The following is a 16,690-nucleotide window of genomic DNA, read 5'->3' on the forward strand; positions in this document are numbered from 1 at the left end:
AGGTATATTCAAATAATTATAATAAATATTCATCAGTCATTCAGGCGTTCACCTGAGAACACTGAGGCTGTCTACAGGAGGACACAGAGCAGACTGTCTTTTAATGTGTGCAGTGAGATGTTGCAAATGTTTAATCATCAGTCTGCTCTGCAGCATCAGAGCCAGCGACGCAAACAAACTAAACAAACTGATAAAGAAGGCTGGCTCTGTGCAGCTCTGCAGCTGCTCTGTGCTGCTCTGTAGCAGCTCTGTGCAGCTCTGCAGCTGCTCTGTGCTGCTCTGCAGCAGCTCTGTGCTGCTCTGCAGCTGCTCTGTAGCAGCTCTGCGCTGCTCTGTAGCAGCTCTGCGCTGCTCTGCACTGCTCTGCAGCAGCTCTGTGCAGCTGCTCTGTGCTGCTCTGCAGCAGCTCTGTGCTGCTCTGCAGCAGCTTTGCAGCAGCTTTGTGCTGCTCTGTGCTGCTCTGCAGCAGCTCTCTGTAGCAGCTCTGCGCTGCAGCAGCTCTCTGTAGCAGCTCTGTGCAGCTGCTATGTGCTGCTCTGTGCAGCTGCTATGTGCTGCTCTGTAGCAGCTCTCTGTAGCAGCTCTGTGCAGCTGCTATGTGCTGCTCTGCAGCAGCTCTCTGCTGCTGGTTGCTCCACAAACTTCTCAGTATCATGGACAATAAGTCTCATTCACTGCATGACCTCCTGCTCAAACACAGAGCAGGTTCAACTGCGCTGTAACAAAAACTACGCTACAGGAAGTCACTGGCTTCTGTGCAGAGAGCTGACTCACTCTGGAGCAGCTCGTTTCATAATTACACTCTCTACAGTCCACATGTATATTTCATGTTCCTTTATTCATATATTCATAAATATATATACACACATATATATATTTATATAGACCCTCCTGTCCGTGAGGTGGCGCTATGTGAGCAGACACGTAAACAGAGGAGCGTCACTACTGCGTCAGTTCCGTCAGAACCACAGAAGAAGAAGGAGGAGCAGGAGGAGCAGCCGGAAGTGTGTAGCAGCAGAGATTAGCCTGTTAGCCTGCAGGCTAACGGTGTGTTATGAGGCTCATCAGCTGAGGTGAGTTTAATTATTTAAATTCCTTTAATTAAACTAATCCGCGTGTACACACGAGCTAACAGCTGTTAGCATGCAGCTCAGCTCACTTCCGGTCCGGCTCTGTAGACGTGTTAGCTGTTAGCATCCTGTTAGCTCTGGGTTTGTTACAGATCTACGTCACAGAACCGAACCTCCTCTGACGTCATCAGAACCATCATGTTGTTTACTGTTCGGACAGGTAATCAATAAAGTTTACAGATAAGGTAACATCCGGTAACACATACACGCGCGCGTATGTGTTTATAAACACACACACACACACAGTTAAAGGTCGTGTCTGCCGCAGTGGCTGATGGGATATCTAAACAGGTGTGATTGACATCTCCCTCTGTCAGGTGTCCTGTGATGACGTCATTCTTCCTGTCAGGCCTCACTTATTACAGGAGCTCTGATGATGTCACAGGTGTTGCTCTAAGCCCCGCCTCCTGTGTGCAGGTGTGTGACCCGTGCTGACCTCAGCGGGCGTTGCCGTGGGCGATGGCTCTGATTGAAGGCGTGGGTGACGAGGTGACGCTGCTGTTCGCCTCCCTGCTGCTCCTCCTCGTGCTGCTGCTGGCCTGGATCTCCACCCGCACCTCGGAGCCCCCGGAGCACCTGTTCACCTCCACCTCAGGCCCCGCCCCCTCACTGAGGAGCCCCGCCCAGCAGGACACGCCCCCCTCCTCCACCAACACCTCCTCGTCATCCTCATCAGGATCTGTGAGTGACAGCTCCCTGACAGAAGGCCCGCCCACCAACACCTCCACCCAGGACAAGGAGGTGGGGAGGGGAGGGGGTGAGGGGGGAGGAGATGGTGTGAGGAGCACAGGAGGAGCAGGAGGAGAAGGAGGAGAAGGAGGAGAAGGAGCAGAGCCTTCGTCCTCTCAGAGGAACATGGTGGTCCGACTCAAGTTTCTGAACGACACAGAGAGAACAGCTCAGGTCCAACCACAAGACACCATCGGGTACATCAAGAGGTCAGTACACAGAGTACTACACAGAGTACTACACAGAGTACTACACACAGAGTACTACACACAGAGTACACCACAGAGTACTACATACAGAGTACTACACAGAGTACTACACACAGAGTACTACACACAGAGTACACCACAGAGTACTACATACAGAGTACTACACAGAGTACTACACACAGAGTACTACACACAGAGTACACCACAGAGTACTACACAGAGTACTACACAGAGTACTACACACAGAGTACTACACACAGAGTACACCACAGAGTACTACATACAGAGTACTACACAGAGTACTACACAGAGTACTACACACAGAGTACTACACACAGAGTACACCACAGAGTACTACATACAGAGTACTACACAGAGTACTACACACAGAGTACTACACACAGAGTACACCACAGAGTACTACATACAGAGTACTACACAGAGTACTACACACAGAGTACTACACACAGAGTACACCACAGAGTACTACATACAGAGTACTACACAGAGTACTACACACAGAGTACACCACAGAGTACTACACAGAGTACTACACACAAAGTACTACACACAAAGTACTACACACAAAGTACTAAACACAGAGTACACAGAGTACACCACAGAGTATTACACACAGAGTACACAGAGTACACCACAGAGTACTACACACAGAGTACACACAGTACACCACAGAATACACCACAGAGTACTACACAGAGTACTACACAGAGTACTACACACAGAGTACACCACAGAGTACTACACACAAAGCACACAGAGTACACCACAGAGTACTACACAGAGTACTACACAGAGTACTACACACAGAGTACACCACAGAGTACTACACACAGAGTACTACACACAAAGCACACAGAGTACACCACAGAGTACTACACAGAGTACTACACACAAAGTACACAGAGTACTACACACAAAGTACTACACAGAGTACTACACACAAAGTACACAGAGTACACCACAGAGTACACCACAGAGTACTACACACAAAGTACACAGAGTACTACACACAGAGTACACACAGTACACCACAGAGTACTACACACAGAGTACACCACAGAGTACTACACACAGAGTACACCACAGAGTACACCACACAAAGTACTACACACAGAGTACACCACAGAGTACTACACAGAGTACTACACACAAAGTACACAGAGTACTACACACAGAGTACACAGAGTACTACACTGCACACTGTTACCTGTTCACAGGTGGATGAACCTGTTGACTTTAATGGGCCTGAATGGGTCAGACCCGGTTCTGACCTGTGACCTCTTGTCTCAGGCCCAGTTCTGACCTGTGACCTCTTGTCTTTCAGGACCTACTTTGCGGGTCAGGAGCAGCAGGTCCGGTTGATCTATCAGGGTCAGCTGCTGCAGGATGACACTCAGACTCTGGCCTCTCTGAACCTGGTCCATAACTGCGTCCTGCATTGTCACATCTCTCAGCACGCAGGTCGCGGGGCGGCGACTGGGCCGCGGCCCGCTGACCAGGTGCAGGTGGCTCTGAATGTGGGCAGCCTGATGGTGCCACTGCTGGTTCTCATGCTGTCCGTGCTGTGGTACTGTCAGATCCAGTACCGGCAGTTCTTCACCGCCCCAGCCACCGCCTCGCTGGTCGGAGTCACCATCTTCCTCAGCTTGGTGGCCTTCGGAGTCTACCGCCGCTAGCTGCTCTCTGATTGGCCGCTGCCTCCGTCAGCCGGGTGGAGCCGGCCTGGACTCAAACCTGTGGCGTTAATCGGACCTGATAGCTAATGTTTGATCTGTGTTTCCATGGAGACGGCGAGTGTTAACAAGGACGTTTTCTTTTTTTAGATCATCCGTAGGTTCTCATCATCGTGCCTCTTTCTGTTTGTTCTGGTCCTGAAGATGGGTCGGTGTCAGACTAGCACCAGACTGTGGACCGGACCGGACCGGTCTGTCTGTAAATGAAATGAGCTTTTGAAGAGAGAGATTCTATTAAACGGTTTATTTATCTCGGTGTTGTTCTTTGTGTCCCTGAAGACGTTTATGTTAGACTAATGTTAGACTAATGTTAGACTAATGTTAGTGTAAGGTTAGTCTAATGTTAATGTAATGTTATTGTAAGGTTAGTATAATGTTAGTGTAAGGTTAGTCTAATGTTAGTCTAATGTTATTGTAAGGTTAGTCTAATGTTAGCCTAATGTTAGTCTAATGTTATAGTAAGGTTAGTGTAATGTTAGTGTAATGTTAGCGTAATGTTAGTCTAATGTTAGTGTAATGTTAGTGTAATGTTAGTGTAATGTTATAGTAAGGTTAGTGTAATGTTAGCCTAATGTTAGTCTAATGTTAGCCTAATGTTATAGTAAGGTTAGTGTAATGTTAGTCTAATGTTATTGTAAGGTTAGCCTAATGTTAGTGTAATGTTAGCCTAATGTTAGCCTAATGTTAGCGTAATGTTAGTGTAATGTTAGTGTAATGTTATAGTAAGGTTAGTCTAATGTTAGCCTAATGTTATAGTAAGGTTAGTGTAATGTTAGTCTAATGTTATTGTAAGGTTAGCCTAATGTTAGTGTAATGTTAGCCTAATGTTAGTGTAAGGTTAGCCTAATGTTAATGTAATGTTAGTGTAATGTTAGCCTAATGTTAGTGTAATGTTAGCCTAATGTTAGTCTAATGTTAGTGTAATGTTAGCCTAATGTTAATGTTATTGTACGGTTAGGTCTAATTTAGTCTAATGATTATGCCTAATGTTAGTTTAATGTAGCTTCTAATGTTAGGTGTAATGTTAGTCTAATGTTGTGTGTAATGTTAGCCTTATGTTGTGCTAATGTTCGTCTAATGTTAGTGTAAGTTAGCCTAATGTTAGTGTAATGTTTCTAATGTTTAGCCTTAATGTTTTGTAAGGTTAGTCTAATGTTAGTCTAATGTTAGCTCCCCCCCCCCAATGTTAGTCTACTGTTGTTGTAATGTTAGTCTAATGGTTATGTAATGTACGCCATGTTCGCCTAATTTCGTTAATCGCCTCATGTTAGGTCTATGTTAGCCTATGGTTAGTCTACCTAATGTTAGTCTAATGTTGATTTAATGTTAGCTAATGTTAGCTAATGTAGTCTAATGTTAAGTTCTAATGTTGGTTGACATGTTGGTGTAATGTTAGCCCTAAGTAGTCTTAATGTTAGTCTAATTTTGTCTAATGTTTCGCCTGTCTATGTTAGTCTAATGTTAGCTACGATCATGTTAAGCTTCTATGTTAGTCCTATGTTAGCTAATGTTAGTCTAATGTTACGTATAATGTTGGTAATGTTGGTTGTAATGTTGAGTTCTAAGTTATCTATAATGTTAGTCCTAATGTTGTTAGATAATGTTAGCCTAATGTTAGCTCTATGTTAGTCTAATGTTAGCCTAAATGTTGCTCTGTTATAAGTAGTCTAAGTTGTCTAAATGTTAGTCATGTAGCCTAATGTTAGCCATGTTGCCTAATGTTAGTATAAGGTTAGTTCTAAACAAACACTGAAGGTGTCACTTTAACATTCGGGTAATTGTGCTGTCATTTCTACACAACGAGCCAATTCAGATCCAGAGAGCAGTTTAATACTTTAAACAGAGTTTACCTGCATAGTAACAGAGTATTTGTACTGTGGTTCAGGGTTGTGATGAAGGTCTCCCCTTCAGTGAGTCCGTCAGCCACTTGAACAAGAGAAGAAGAACAACCTGATGAGTCACATGACTTCATGAGTCACAGGCTGTGTCGAAATACACTCCCTAACCACTCCACTATGTAGTGCACTATATAGTGACCACGCCATTTTGTAGTGGTGTCCGAATGTTTAGTGTCCACTATATAGTGCACTGCATGTATCCCACAATTCACTGCGAAATGTAGTGAACATCCGATGGTCACTAACCGAAGCAAGATATCCCATCATGCATTGCCAGAAGTTCTCTGGGCGCGGAAAGGAAATAAATTGAAATAAAAAGTAAATAATTGAATTATTGATAAAACACAAACAGCCAGACTGACAGTAGATGGCATTTCTATAGCGCTACATGAGTTTTCTAAAATAACGGTGCATGTTTTTTTCGGCGGATGGATGAGAGGATGAGGATGATGCTTAAATAGAAAACAAAACACGAAAATAAAACATACAGGACAGTAATCAAAAGACTCTAATTTAATAAAAATGCAGTAGTAAATGGACAAGAATTATGTGAGACGACATTAATGTGGTACGTTTTAATTATGCGACAGCAATGACGTAATTACCGGTGCCAAGAGAAGTGTCCGAAAGTGTCCGAACATTTTTTCTGTTAAGCTCACTATATAGTCCACTACATTTATTTCCCTATGTAGGGAATGAGTGAGTGATTTCGGACACAGCCACAGCTTTACGTCAGTCATGCAACTTCCTGTCTCAGAGCAGGTGTGCGCGGAGCTTGTGTTTGTTGACACCTGGCATTACCATGATGATCCAATCACAGGTGGACAGTATGCCAGTTCACACCTGATGTCACTTCCTGTTCCTGTGTGAGTGGGCGGCCTTCACTGTAGACCAGGAAGTAGTCTGATCCAATCACACAGGTAACACCAGGTGTGGGGTCTGCGTGTTACGACCTGCTGGTAAACAGCTGATGTCACCATGTTGACAGTGTGATGTCACAGTGATGTCACTACCTGTAGGTGTGCAGACAGGTGTTCAGGAAGCTGGACTCCTGCCGCCTCCAGCAGGATGACGGATTCTGTCAGAGGGAACCTCGACGACAACTCTTCATCATCATCAGGACGCCACCTCACCTGCTGCAGACTGAGACACACAGGCCACAGGTGAGTCTACCTGTACCTGAGCCCTGCAGGTCTCAGGTGAGTCCACCTGTACCTCAGCCCAGCAGGTCTCAGGTGAGTCTACCTGTCACTGACGGAGTCCAGCAGGTACTCTGTGTACATGTGTCTCCAGTCGTAGATGATTGACAGCAGAGAGTCTCTGAAAGGTCGGAGGTCGACCTGCAGCCAGCCATGCAGAACGATGACATCATCCAGGTGAGTCACCTGCTCGCTCAGTCTGTGGAGCGACTCGATCTGAAGGAAAACATCACAGATACCATCAGCCTGACCTCACAGGAGCACAGGTGTGTCCTGACCTCACAGGTGTGTCTCACCTCTCTCTGGACGTCCTTCAGGGTGGGCGGGGTCTCCTCAGCGTCCGGCTCCTCAGGTCTCACCTGTCGGCCGTACTTCAGGAACTCGTGCATCACGCCCTGCCTGTCACTCTCCCACAGGTGCGCGTACCTGTCCAGCCCCTCCCTCAGACTCTCCGCCTCGTCCCTCACCTGCTGCATGTGACGCATCACTTCCTGTTCCAACGCACGGAGGTCCTGACACTGCTGCAGAGTCTCCTGGTAGTTGCCATGGCGACTCACAGAGATCCTGGCCAGCTGATTGGCTGCTGTGTAAATGTCAGTGATGATGCTCTTCACAAGGTCAAAGAGGCCGCCGCCCACTGACGGCTCAAACACACTTCCTGTTTCCTGAAGCTGCAGACGGACCACAAACAACACACCACTGCACCTCTACACACATACACACACACATACACACACACACACACACACGCACACACATACACACACACATACACACACACACGCACACGCACACACACACGCACACGCACACACTATATAAACGCAGTAGAGTACAGTGCATTCTGCTTCAGGTGTGTGTACCTGCGTGTTCCTGATGTCAGACAGGTGTGTGTACCTGTGTGTTCCTGATGTCAGAGAGGTGTGTGTACCTGTGGGTTTGTGTTGTCAGACAGGAAGTGCAGTGATCTGAGCAGTAGCTGGAGCAGTCCATCCTGGACCAGGTCATCGATGTGGTCCAGATACCTGATCCAGGTGTCAGAGGAGTCCTCTGCTCCATACAGACCGCAGTTCACCTGAGATCAACAGCACCATCACATCAGCACCTGATGTGACCCCCCCCCCCCACCCACACCCACCCACAAACACCCCAGGTGTGTGTACCTGTGTTAACCTCAGCAGCTCCTGTCCGTCCTCTCTGATTCGTCTGTAGCTCTGCTCTGTAGCTCCGCCTTCCAGCAGTGACTCACCTGAGTGCTGAAGCAGTTGAAGCTCCGCCCAGCCCTGCAGGTGCAGTAACACACTGATCAGAGGTCAGACTCACCTGTGCGCTGATCAGAGGTCAGACTCACCTGTATGATGTGTGTCATGGCGTCCATGTTGGCCCTGGCCTCGCTCACTGTGGAGTGGAAGATCAACACTCTGTGTCTGTGCTGCTCCACCAGGTGCTGCACACCTGAACACACACACACACACACACACACACACACACACACTTTTCATTTCTTCTTCTGTGGTTTACACTATAAACTTCAGCTTTCCACTTTGTACATGTCATGTGACACGCCATGTGGCATCACCTTCACAGGTCCAGGTCTCGGTCTGTAGTTCTGACAGAGTCCGGTTCAGGTCCTGCAGCTGGTCCTGGATCAGAGGACGCTCCACCTGCAGGACGTCACTCACCACCTGACGGAGAAGCAGTGTGTCACACGACCTTCACCTTCACTCAGCGTCAGCTTCACATCACTCTGTGTACCTGGTTGTAGCACGACACCATGTGACTCAGGCTCAGGTAGCTCTGTGTGATGTCATCTCTACAGGTCAAAAGTCGGGCAGTGAGGGGGTGGAGCTCCACATCTGTCTCCCTGCTCACATACCTGAGCTCCCTGAGTGCCGTCTCCACCTGGACACACACACACACACACACACACATTGATCTTTCCAGAATAATGTCTGAGGTGAGTCTCAGGGTCACGTCTGCGGCGTGGAATGTCAGTGCAGGAGTCAAAGAGACTACAGCCGGCAATATCGCACAATTATGCGTGAATTCACGAGATCTCGTGCGTTCTCGCGACGCTCGGTAGCCGGCGGAGACGCACCCGAGCGCATCACAAACGGATCATGTGTGAGTTGGCGGACGGCGGAGTACGCAGTCGTTCCGGAGCGGAGCCGTTCTGCAGCCGTTCCACATGCATGTGTTTTAGGGGTCAGGGTCTTTGAGGTGAGTCTCAGGGACTCTGACTCACCTGGTGTCTGCAATGAACTCCCAGCATGCCTTGTTGCTCGTGTTGTATCAGAGGTTGATCTAGGATGAATTCACAGACTGAGTCCAGCTGACGGCTCCAGTCTGATCTCACCTGGTCTCTGAAGTCCTGCAGCAGGTCCACAATCTGCAGGAACCTCTGCTGAACCTGCACGGACTCACCTGAGTCCACCAACCTGAACACAACACACACACACACACAAACACACACACACAAACACACACACACACACACACAGTGTGTATACAATGTGTGTACAGTGTGTGTACAGTGTGTGTACGGTGTGTGTGTACAGTGTGTGTACAGTGTGTGTGTACAGTGTGTGTGTGTGCAGTGTGTGTGTACAGTGTGTGTGTACAGTGTGTGTGTGCAGTGTGTGTGTACAGTGTGTGTGTACAGTGTGTGTACAGTGTGTGTGTACAGTGTGTGTGCAGTGTGTGTACAGTGTGTGTGTACAGTGTGTGTACAGTGTGTGTGTAGCTCTTACAGGTCTTTCACAGTCCGGTAGCTGTTCACAGCGTCTTCAGCTCTGTGAACAGTGTGTGTGAACAGTGTGTGTGTACAGTGTGTGTGTGCAGTGTGTGTACAGTGTGTGTGTACAGTGTGTGTGTAGGGTGTGTGTACAGTGTGTGTGTAGTGTGTGTGTGCAGTGTGTTTACAGTGTGTGTGTACAGTGTGTACAGTGTGTGTAAGGTGTGTGTAAGGTGTGTGTACAGTGTGTGTGTACAGTGTGTGTGTAGTGTGTGTGTACAGTGTGTGTGTTGTGTGTGTGTACAGTGTGTGTACAGTGTGTGTGTAGTGTGTGTGTACAGTGTGTGTGTAGTGTGTGTGTAGTGTGTGTGTTGTGTGTGTGTGCAGTGTGTGTACAGTGTGTGTGTACAGTGTGTGTACAGCTCTTACAGGTCTTTCACAGTCCGGTAGCTGTTCACAGCGTCTTCAGCTCTGTGTTGGAGGTGTTGAGTCCAGCAGAGACGAGCTGCAGCAGTCGGACTGAACCTGCTGAATGTTCCTGCTCTGTCTTTCTGACTGGACAACAGCCGCTCGGTCTGATCCAGCTCCACCAGAACCGTCTCCACCAGTCGGATCAGGTGAGGACGCACCTGATTCTGGATCAGAGGACGGTCCAAGAGGAACCTGAACATCTTCACCAACTGAAACACAGATGATGAGAGCTGAGCATGTTCACTGCAGCTGCTGTGCTGTGGTGGACTTACACAACTGTACCTGTGCTGCAGAGGACGAGTCGCAGCAGTCCTCAAAGGCTCTGCTGAGAACAGACACCAGCCGGGACTCCAGGTCTGTCACCTGAACCACAAACTGATCGAGGTGCAGCTCAAAGCTCTGAGAAGAAAAAGAAGAAGAGTCACACACAGCTAAGTCTAACAGGAAGTGAAGTCACACATCAGCTGACTGTCACCTGGTCGTCGGGGTCGGTGGGGTCATAGTCACAGTCGGAGAGAGCCGTCACATGACACAGGAAGTCCTCATACACGCCCTGAACCACGTCTGTCCACATCCTGCCGTCCACACCGGACAACACCACCTGATCCAACTGATGGAGCTGAAGACTGACACACAGCACCTCCTGCAGGCAGCGAGAGGGAGGACAGGTGTGTAGGTGTGTGTGTATGTATGTGTGTATGTGTAGGTGTGTGTGTGTGTGTAGGTGTGTGTACCTGGATGCTGTGCAGCCGTGTCAGGAAGTTGTCCAGGTGGAAGAAGACCAGGTGTGAAGGGAAGTCCCAGGTGTGTGTGTCTCCCTCCTGTCACATTACCATGGTTACCACATGATTAACTTCAGTCATCATTAGTCAGGACTACAGTACCCATGAGCCTCAGCGGTGTACCTGGTTCTGGTTCTCCAGCAGAGTCCTGCATTGAATGTACGCCTCTTTAAAGCTCTGCAGAGTCCAGATCACCAGTCTGACATCATCCAGGACCGGACCAGGACCTGACATCAGACCACGCATCACTTCCTGTCCACGCAGGAACTTCCTGCTCTGTAAAAGAAGAAGAAGGCAGGTATGATGATGTCACACACACCTGTCACACACACACACACCTGTCACACACTCAGTGTGTCAGTACCAAGTGTACGAGCAGGTTGCAGATCTTCTGCAGCAGCACCACCATCCTGCAGGGTCTGCGGTAGAACTCAGACCCAGTCCAGACCAGGCGGACCGCCTCCATCACAGCCGCCATGTTGGCGCCCAGCTGCCAATCAGAGACAGAACACTGAATTTTACCTGAGCACCTTAAACGCAGCACAGCTGATGGGCTAAGGTACCTGCTGGTACTCCATCTGCTCCACCTGCTCCAGCTTCTCCTGCAGTGGCCTCAGGATCAGGGTCACGTCTTCAGCTTCCTTCACACCTGACAGGTGGAGGGCAGAGGGGGCGGAGTTAGCAGGGACAGTGTGTGTTTGCAGTGATGTCACAGACGGACTGACTGTACCTGTATGGATGTCTCTGTGGACGTCTCTCAGAGTGGACCAGTACACGCTGTCTGCCCTCTGAAGCAGGAGCGCCACCTGCTGACCCCTGCTGCTGCTCAACTGAACACACACACACACACACACACACACACCTCAGTGTGTGTGTGTGTGTGACCTCGGTGTGACCTCGGTGTGACCTCCTCACCTGCTCCTGGATGTGGACCAGGTTCCTTAGTCGACTCGTCCAGAAGCTGAACTCCTCTGAGGGGAGGGGCTTCGGGCCGTCCGGTACTGACTGACACGAGTCCTGCTGCAGGAAGTCTGACACAAGCCCCGCCCACTCGATGATGGTGGAGTCACAGTTGTGGAGGAGCTTCCTGTCTGACAACTTCCTGTTAGAGAGAGAACACTCAGCTGCACCAATCACATCACAGTGACATCACAGTGACATCACAGTGTATTCAGCCTCATCTTGACGCCGTCTGTCTGTCCTTACCACTCCTCAGTGTCGCCATGGACATCGTTGCCATGGAGATGGACGTCATGGGGGATGTCAGGTTGGGGCAGGAAGGTACGTCCCCCTGTGTGAGCCTTCATCACCAGCGCCTCGTTCTTCTGCGTCTCCATGGACCTCAGAGCCTCCTCGGCCACACCCACCGCCCAGCTGCTGTTGGTCTCCGGGTTGCTAAGCAACGGGCAGGTCAGCTGACAGAGAGACGAGCATTAACTTAGCTAAATTAGCAGAAGTGTTAGTGTTAGTCTTAACTTAGTTAGCCATAGCTTATCTTCAAACTTACATTAGATTAGCTTTAGCATCAGTTAACACCAGTTAACACCAGTTAGCATCAGTTAACACCAGTTAGCATGAGTTAGCATCAGTTAACACCAGTTAACACCAGTTAGCATCAGTTAACACCAGTTAGCATGAGTTAGCATCAGTTAACACCAGTTAACACCAGTTAGCATCAGTTAACACCAGTTAGCATGAGTTAGCATCAGTTAACACCAGTTAACACCAGTTAGCATCAGTTAACACCAGTTAGCATGAGTTAGCATCAGTTAACACCAGTTAACACCAGTTAGCATCAGTTAACACCAGTTAACATCAGTTAGCATCAGTTAACACCAGTTAACACCAGTTAGCATCAGTTAACATCAGTTAGCATCAGTTAGCATCAGTTAACACCAGTTAACATCAGTTAGCATCAGTTAACACCAGTTAGCATCAGTTAGCATCAGTTAACACCAGTTAACATCAGTTAGCATCAGTTAACACCAGTTAGCATCAGTTAGCATCAGTTAACACCAGTTAACACCAGTTAGCATCAGTTAACACCAGTTAGCATCAGTTAACATCAGTTAACACCAGTTAACACCAGTTAGCATCAGTTAACACCAGTTAGCATCAGTTAACATCAGTTAACACCAGTTAACATCAGTTAACATCAGTTAACACCAGTTAGCATCAGTTAACACCAGTTAACATCAGTTAACATCAGTTAACACCAGTTAGCATCAGTTAACACCAGTTAACACCAGTTAACATCAGTTAACACCAGTTAGCATCAGTTAACACCAGTTAACATCAGTTAGCATCAGTTAACACCAGTTAGCATCAGTTAACACCAGTTAACACCAGTTAACATCAGTTAACACCAGTTAGCATCAGTTAACACCAGTTAACATCAGTTAGCATCAGTTAACACCAGTTAGCATCAGTTAACACCAGTTAACACCAGTTAACATCAGTTAACATCAGTTAGCATCAGTTAACACCAGTTAGCATCAGTTAACATCAGTTAACATCAGTTAGCATCAGTTAACATCAGTTAGCATCAGTTAGCATCAGTTAACACCAGTTAGCATCAGTTAACACCAGTTAGCATCAGTTAACACCAGTTAGCATCAGTTAACATCAGTTAGCATCAGTTAACACCAGTTAGCATCAGTTAACACCAGTTAGCATCAGTTAACACCAGTTAGCATCAGTTAACACCAGTTAGCATCAGTTAACACCAGTTAGCATCAGTTAACACCAGTTAGCATCAGTTAACACCAGTTAGCATCAGTTAACACCAGTTAGCATCAGTTAACACCAGTTAGCATCAGTTAACACCAGTTAGCATCAGTTAACACCAGTTAGCATCAGTTAACACCAGTTAGCATCAGTTAACACCAGTTAGCATCAGTTAACACCAGTTAGCATCAGTTAACACCAGTTAGCATCAGTTAACACCAGTTAGCATCAGTTAACACCAGTTAGCATCAGTTAACACCAGTTAGCATCAGTTAACACCAGTTAGCATCAGTTAACACCAGTTAGCATCAGTTAACACCAGTTAGCATCAGTTAACACCAGTTAGCATCAGTTAACACCAGTTAGCATCAGTTAACACCAGTTAGCATCAGTTAACACCAGTTAGCATCAGTTAACACCAGTTAACATCAGTTAGCATCAGTTAGCTTCAATTAGCATCAGTTAGCTTCAATTAGCATCAGTTAACATCAGTTAGCATCAGTTAACACCAGTTAGCATCAGTTAACACCAGTTAGCATCAGTTAACACCAGTTAGCTTCAGTTAGCCCTGGCCCTGTTACCTCCTGACACACAGTGATGATGGAGCTAACAGCATCTCCCCCCTGCTCCTCTTGGATCATTAGACTGGTTCTGGTGTTTTCCTTGGTGAGGACGTCGCGGCCCGTCTTGGAGACCCGGATGATTTTCGTGTGGACCTGTTTGGGGAAGTGTAGGCTGGCTGACAGTCCGTCCTCCGGGCCCTGGTGGATGAACAGGTGGCTGTAGTCCTGGGTGTTGAAGAAGCTGCTGAGGGTCACCCGGCTCTCCTCCTCCGACACGAACTCCCGCCATCTCTCCGGGTCCAACCGGAGACTGTTGACGGTGAAACAGCGGACAGGATCCAGCCGCTGGTCTTTGGCGTCCATCGTGAACCTTTCCTCTTCTTAAATAATAAAAATATAGTTAAATAACTTCTTAACGAACTCGTTAAAACACCGAGACAAACCGGAGAAAGCTGACGGTTAACGTTTATAACGGTCACCGCGCGCTGCCTTCAGGTTTCTGTTTTTACGTCGTGAATGACACTTTACATTTCAGTGACAAACGTTTAATATACTTATTAAGTTATTTTAAATGTAATTTCATTACAACTTTATCTTTATCTTGTTGTTAGATACTGTGGTAGACTGATTATCTGTCCTCAGGTTTACTGTCTCAAAGTGTAAAAGACTTGTAAACATGTAAACATGAAAAATACAGACATTAAATATGAACCTTAAACGCAGCTTTATTTCATTTCATAAACTCCACGAGCAGTCCGCGCGCCTCCACTGTTTAGGCGGGAACACTCCCGCCCAGAAGATGGCGGTAATTCAGCTGAGCGGGGGAAAACACCCGAAGAAGAAGAAGAATAGCGAACTGTGATTGGCTGCTGGGTCGTATAAAGACAGCATGGCGGCGGTAGTCTGAGTGGGAGTCCGAGATACAGAGCGGTCTGCCGGCGGCGAGGCGGCCCGGACAGGACCTCCGTGGACCTCCGTGGACCTCCGTGGACCTCCGTGAGTACCTCCGTGAGTACCTCCGTGAGTACCTCCGTCCACACGACTGACTGAACGCTGGAGGCTAACGCGAGCTACCGTTAGCTCGGTTTGGCGGGAATGTCTTCAGAGGACGGTGTGGCGATATTAATGTGTTCGTGTGACTGTGTTCGTGTGACAGTGTTCGTGTGACAGTGTTCGTGTGACAGTGTTCGTGTGACTGTGTTCGTGTGACTGTGTTCGTGTGACATGTTCGTGTGACATGTTCGTGTGACGGTGTTCGTGTGACTGTGTTCGTGTGACTGTGTTCGTGTGACTGTGTTCGTGATGTAGAAAGTCGTGAGTATAGTGTATCGTTACATCCCTAGTCTGTGTCCAGCTCTGGAGGGTTCTGGCTGGTCTTGGGTCTACCTGTGGTCCAGGTGTGTGGGGTGGGGGTCACCTGTCCTCCTGCCTGGAAGTGATGACATGAAAGGCCGACTGAAGCCCCGCCTCCAGCAGTCTGTTCACAGAGGGGCGGGGCTGTGACAAAACCGGACTGAAGCGTGGCTGATCTGGGAAGGAGGGGGAGGGGCATGTACAGGTGTACTGTTACCTGTTACCTCTCTGATTGGCTCTCTCTGACTCTGCTCTCTAATTGGCTCTGACAGGATGCCGTCTGACCTGCTGGAGATGAAGCTGTGACATGAAGGTGAGTTGCGTCCAATCACATCAGCAGGTGTTAACCTGTTACGCCCACTGTGACATCATCAGTGCTGTGATGTCAGAGTGGGTGGAGTTAGCGTCAGCTGGGAGATGATGTAAACAAAAGGCCGAATTGTAGCGCCCCCCTCAGGCAGTGAGTTCTCAGAGCGGGACGCTGTGACAAACACTGACCGAAGCGTGTCTGATCCCAGGTCAGCTGACCCAAGGTCACATGATCAACACATCACAGCTTAATGTAAACAGAGCGACCCGACGAGTTCAGCTAATGACTCAATCAGAACCGCCACCAACCACAGGAAGGCCACACACAGTGAACGCCTCATCAAACTAAGCCTGCCTGTCTGTCTCTCTGCCTGTCTGTCTCTCTGCCTGTCTGTCTCTCTGCCTGTCTGTCTCTCTGCCTGTCTGTCTCTCTGCCTGTCTGTCTCTCTGCCTGTCTGTCTCTCTGCCTGTCTGTCTCTCTGCCTGTCTGTCTCTCTGCCTGTCTGTCTCTCTGCCTGTCTGTCTCTCTGCCTGTCTGTCTCTCTGCCTGTCTGTCTCTCTGCCTGTCTGTCTCTCTGCCTGTCTGTCTCTCTGCCTGTCTGTCTCTCTGCCTGTCTGTCTCTCTGCCTGTCTGTCTCTCTGCCTGTCTGTCTCTCTGCCTGTCTGTCTCTCTGCCTGTCTGTCTCTCTGCCTGTCTGTCTCTCTGCCTGTCTGTCTCTCTGCCTGTCTGTCTCTCTGCCTGTCTGTCTCTCTGCCTGTCTGTCTCTCTGCCTGTCTGTCTCTCTGCCTGTCTGTCTCTCTGCCTGTCTGTCTCTCTGCCTGTCTGTCTCTC

General features: G+C 48.3%; 2 protein-coding genes across 4 annotated transcripts; one reads left to right on the forward strand and one right to left on the reverse strand.

The window, feature by feature from the left end:
• The first annotated feature begins 941 nt into the window (after nucleotides 1-941).
• tmub1 (transmembrane and ubiquitin-like domain containing 1) lies at nucleotides 942-4,073 on the forward strand. 3 transcript variants are annotated; one of them, XM_027272271.1, is made up of 3 exons: nucleotides 942-1,073; nucleotides 1,448-2,068; nucleotides 3,414-4,073. In XM_027272271.1, the coding sequence occupies exons 2-3, from the start codon at nucleotides 1,590-1,592 to the stop codon at nucleotides 3,763-3,765; spliced, it is 831 nt and encodes a 276-aa protein (XP_027128072.1). In that variant the 5' UTR covers nucleotides 942-1,073; nucleotides 1,448-1,589; the 3' UTR covers nucleotides 3,766-4,073. The 3 variants fall into 3 exon arrangements, with proteins under 3 accessions (XP_027128072.1, XP_027128078.1, XP_027128064.1); XM_027272277.1 differs by having other exon boundaries at nucleotides 1,480-2,068; XM_027272263.1 differs by having other exon boundaries at nucleotides 944-1,073; nucleotides 1,548-2,068.
• A 2,309-nt stretch (nucleotides 4,074-6,382) lies between these two features.
• LOC113747824 (dynein heavy chain 17, axonemal-like) lies at nucleotides 6,383-14,737 on the reverse strand. The gene is made up of 20 exons (XM_027289104.1): nucleotides 14,215-14,737; nucleotides 12,113-12,321; nucleotides 11,822-12,008; nucleotides 11,637-11,736; nucleotides 11,470-11,555; nucleotides 11,271-11,396; nucleotides 11,030-11,182; nucleotides 10,859-10,945; nucleotides 10,600-10,767; nucleotides 10,407-10,523; nucleotides 10,083-10,333; nucleotides 9,165-9,357; nucleotides 8,675-8,821; nucleotides 8,499-8,604; nucleotides 8,271-8,374; nucleotides 8,083-8,202; nucleotides 7,851-7,994; nucleotides 7,216-7,626; nucleotides 6,966-7,135; nucleotides 6,383-6,863 (listed from the first exon to the last, which is right to left on the reverse strand). Exons 1-20 carry the CDS (start codon nucleotides 14,557-14,559, stop codon nucleotides 6,716-6,718), a joined length of 3,372 nt encoding a protein of 1,123 aa, XP_027144905.1. The 5' UTR covers nucleotides 14,560-14,737; the 3' UTR covers nucleotides 6,383-6,715.
• Nucleotides 14,738-16,690: the final 1,953 nt, after the last annotated feature.

This window comes from Larimichthys crocea, chromosome II (assembly GCF_000972845.2).
Source record: "Larimichthys crocea isolate SSNF chromosome II, L_crocea_2.0, whole genome shotgun sequence".
NCBI lineage: Eukaryota > Metazoa > Chordata > Actinopteri > Sciaenidae > Larimichthys > Larimichthys crocea.

Coding starts and splice junctions, on each gene's coding strand:
- LOC113747824 (XM_027289104.1), bottom strand. CDS start 14,559: ATGGACGCCAAAGACCAGCGGCTGGATCCTGTCCGCTGTTTCACCGTC. Junction 11,397..11,469: donor AGCAGATGGAGTACCAGCAG/GTACCTTAGCCC, acceptor TCTGATTGGCAG/CTGGGCGCCAACATGGCGGC. Junction 7,995..8,082: donor AGCTGCTGAGGTTAACACAG/GTACACACACCT, acceptor TGTTGATCTCAG/GTGAACTGCGGTCTGTATGG.
- tmub1 (XM_027272271.1), top strand. CDS start 1,590: ATGGCTCTGATTGAAGGCGTGGGTGACGAGGTGACGCTGCTGTTCGCC. Junction 2,069..3,413: donor ACCATCGGGTACATCAAGAG/GTCAGTACACAG, acceptor CTTGTCTTTCAG/GACCTACTTTGCGGGTCAGG.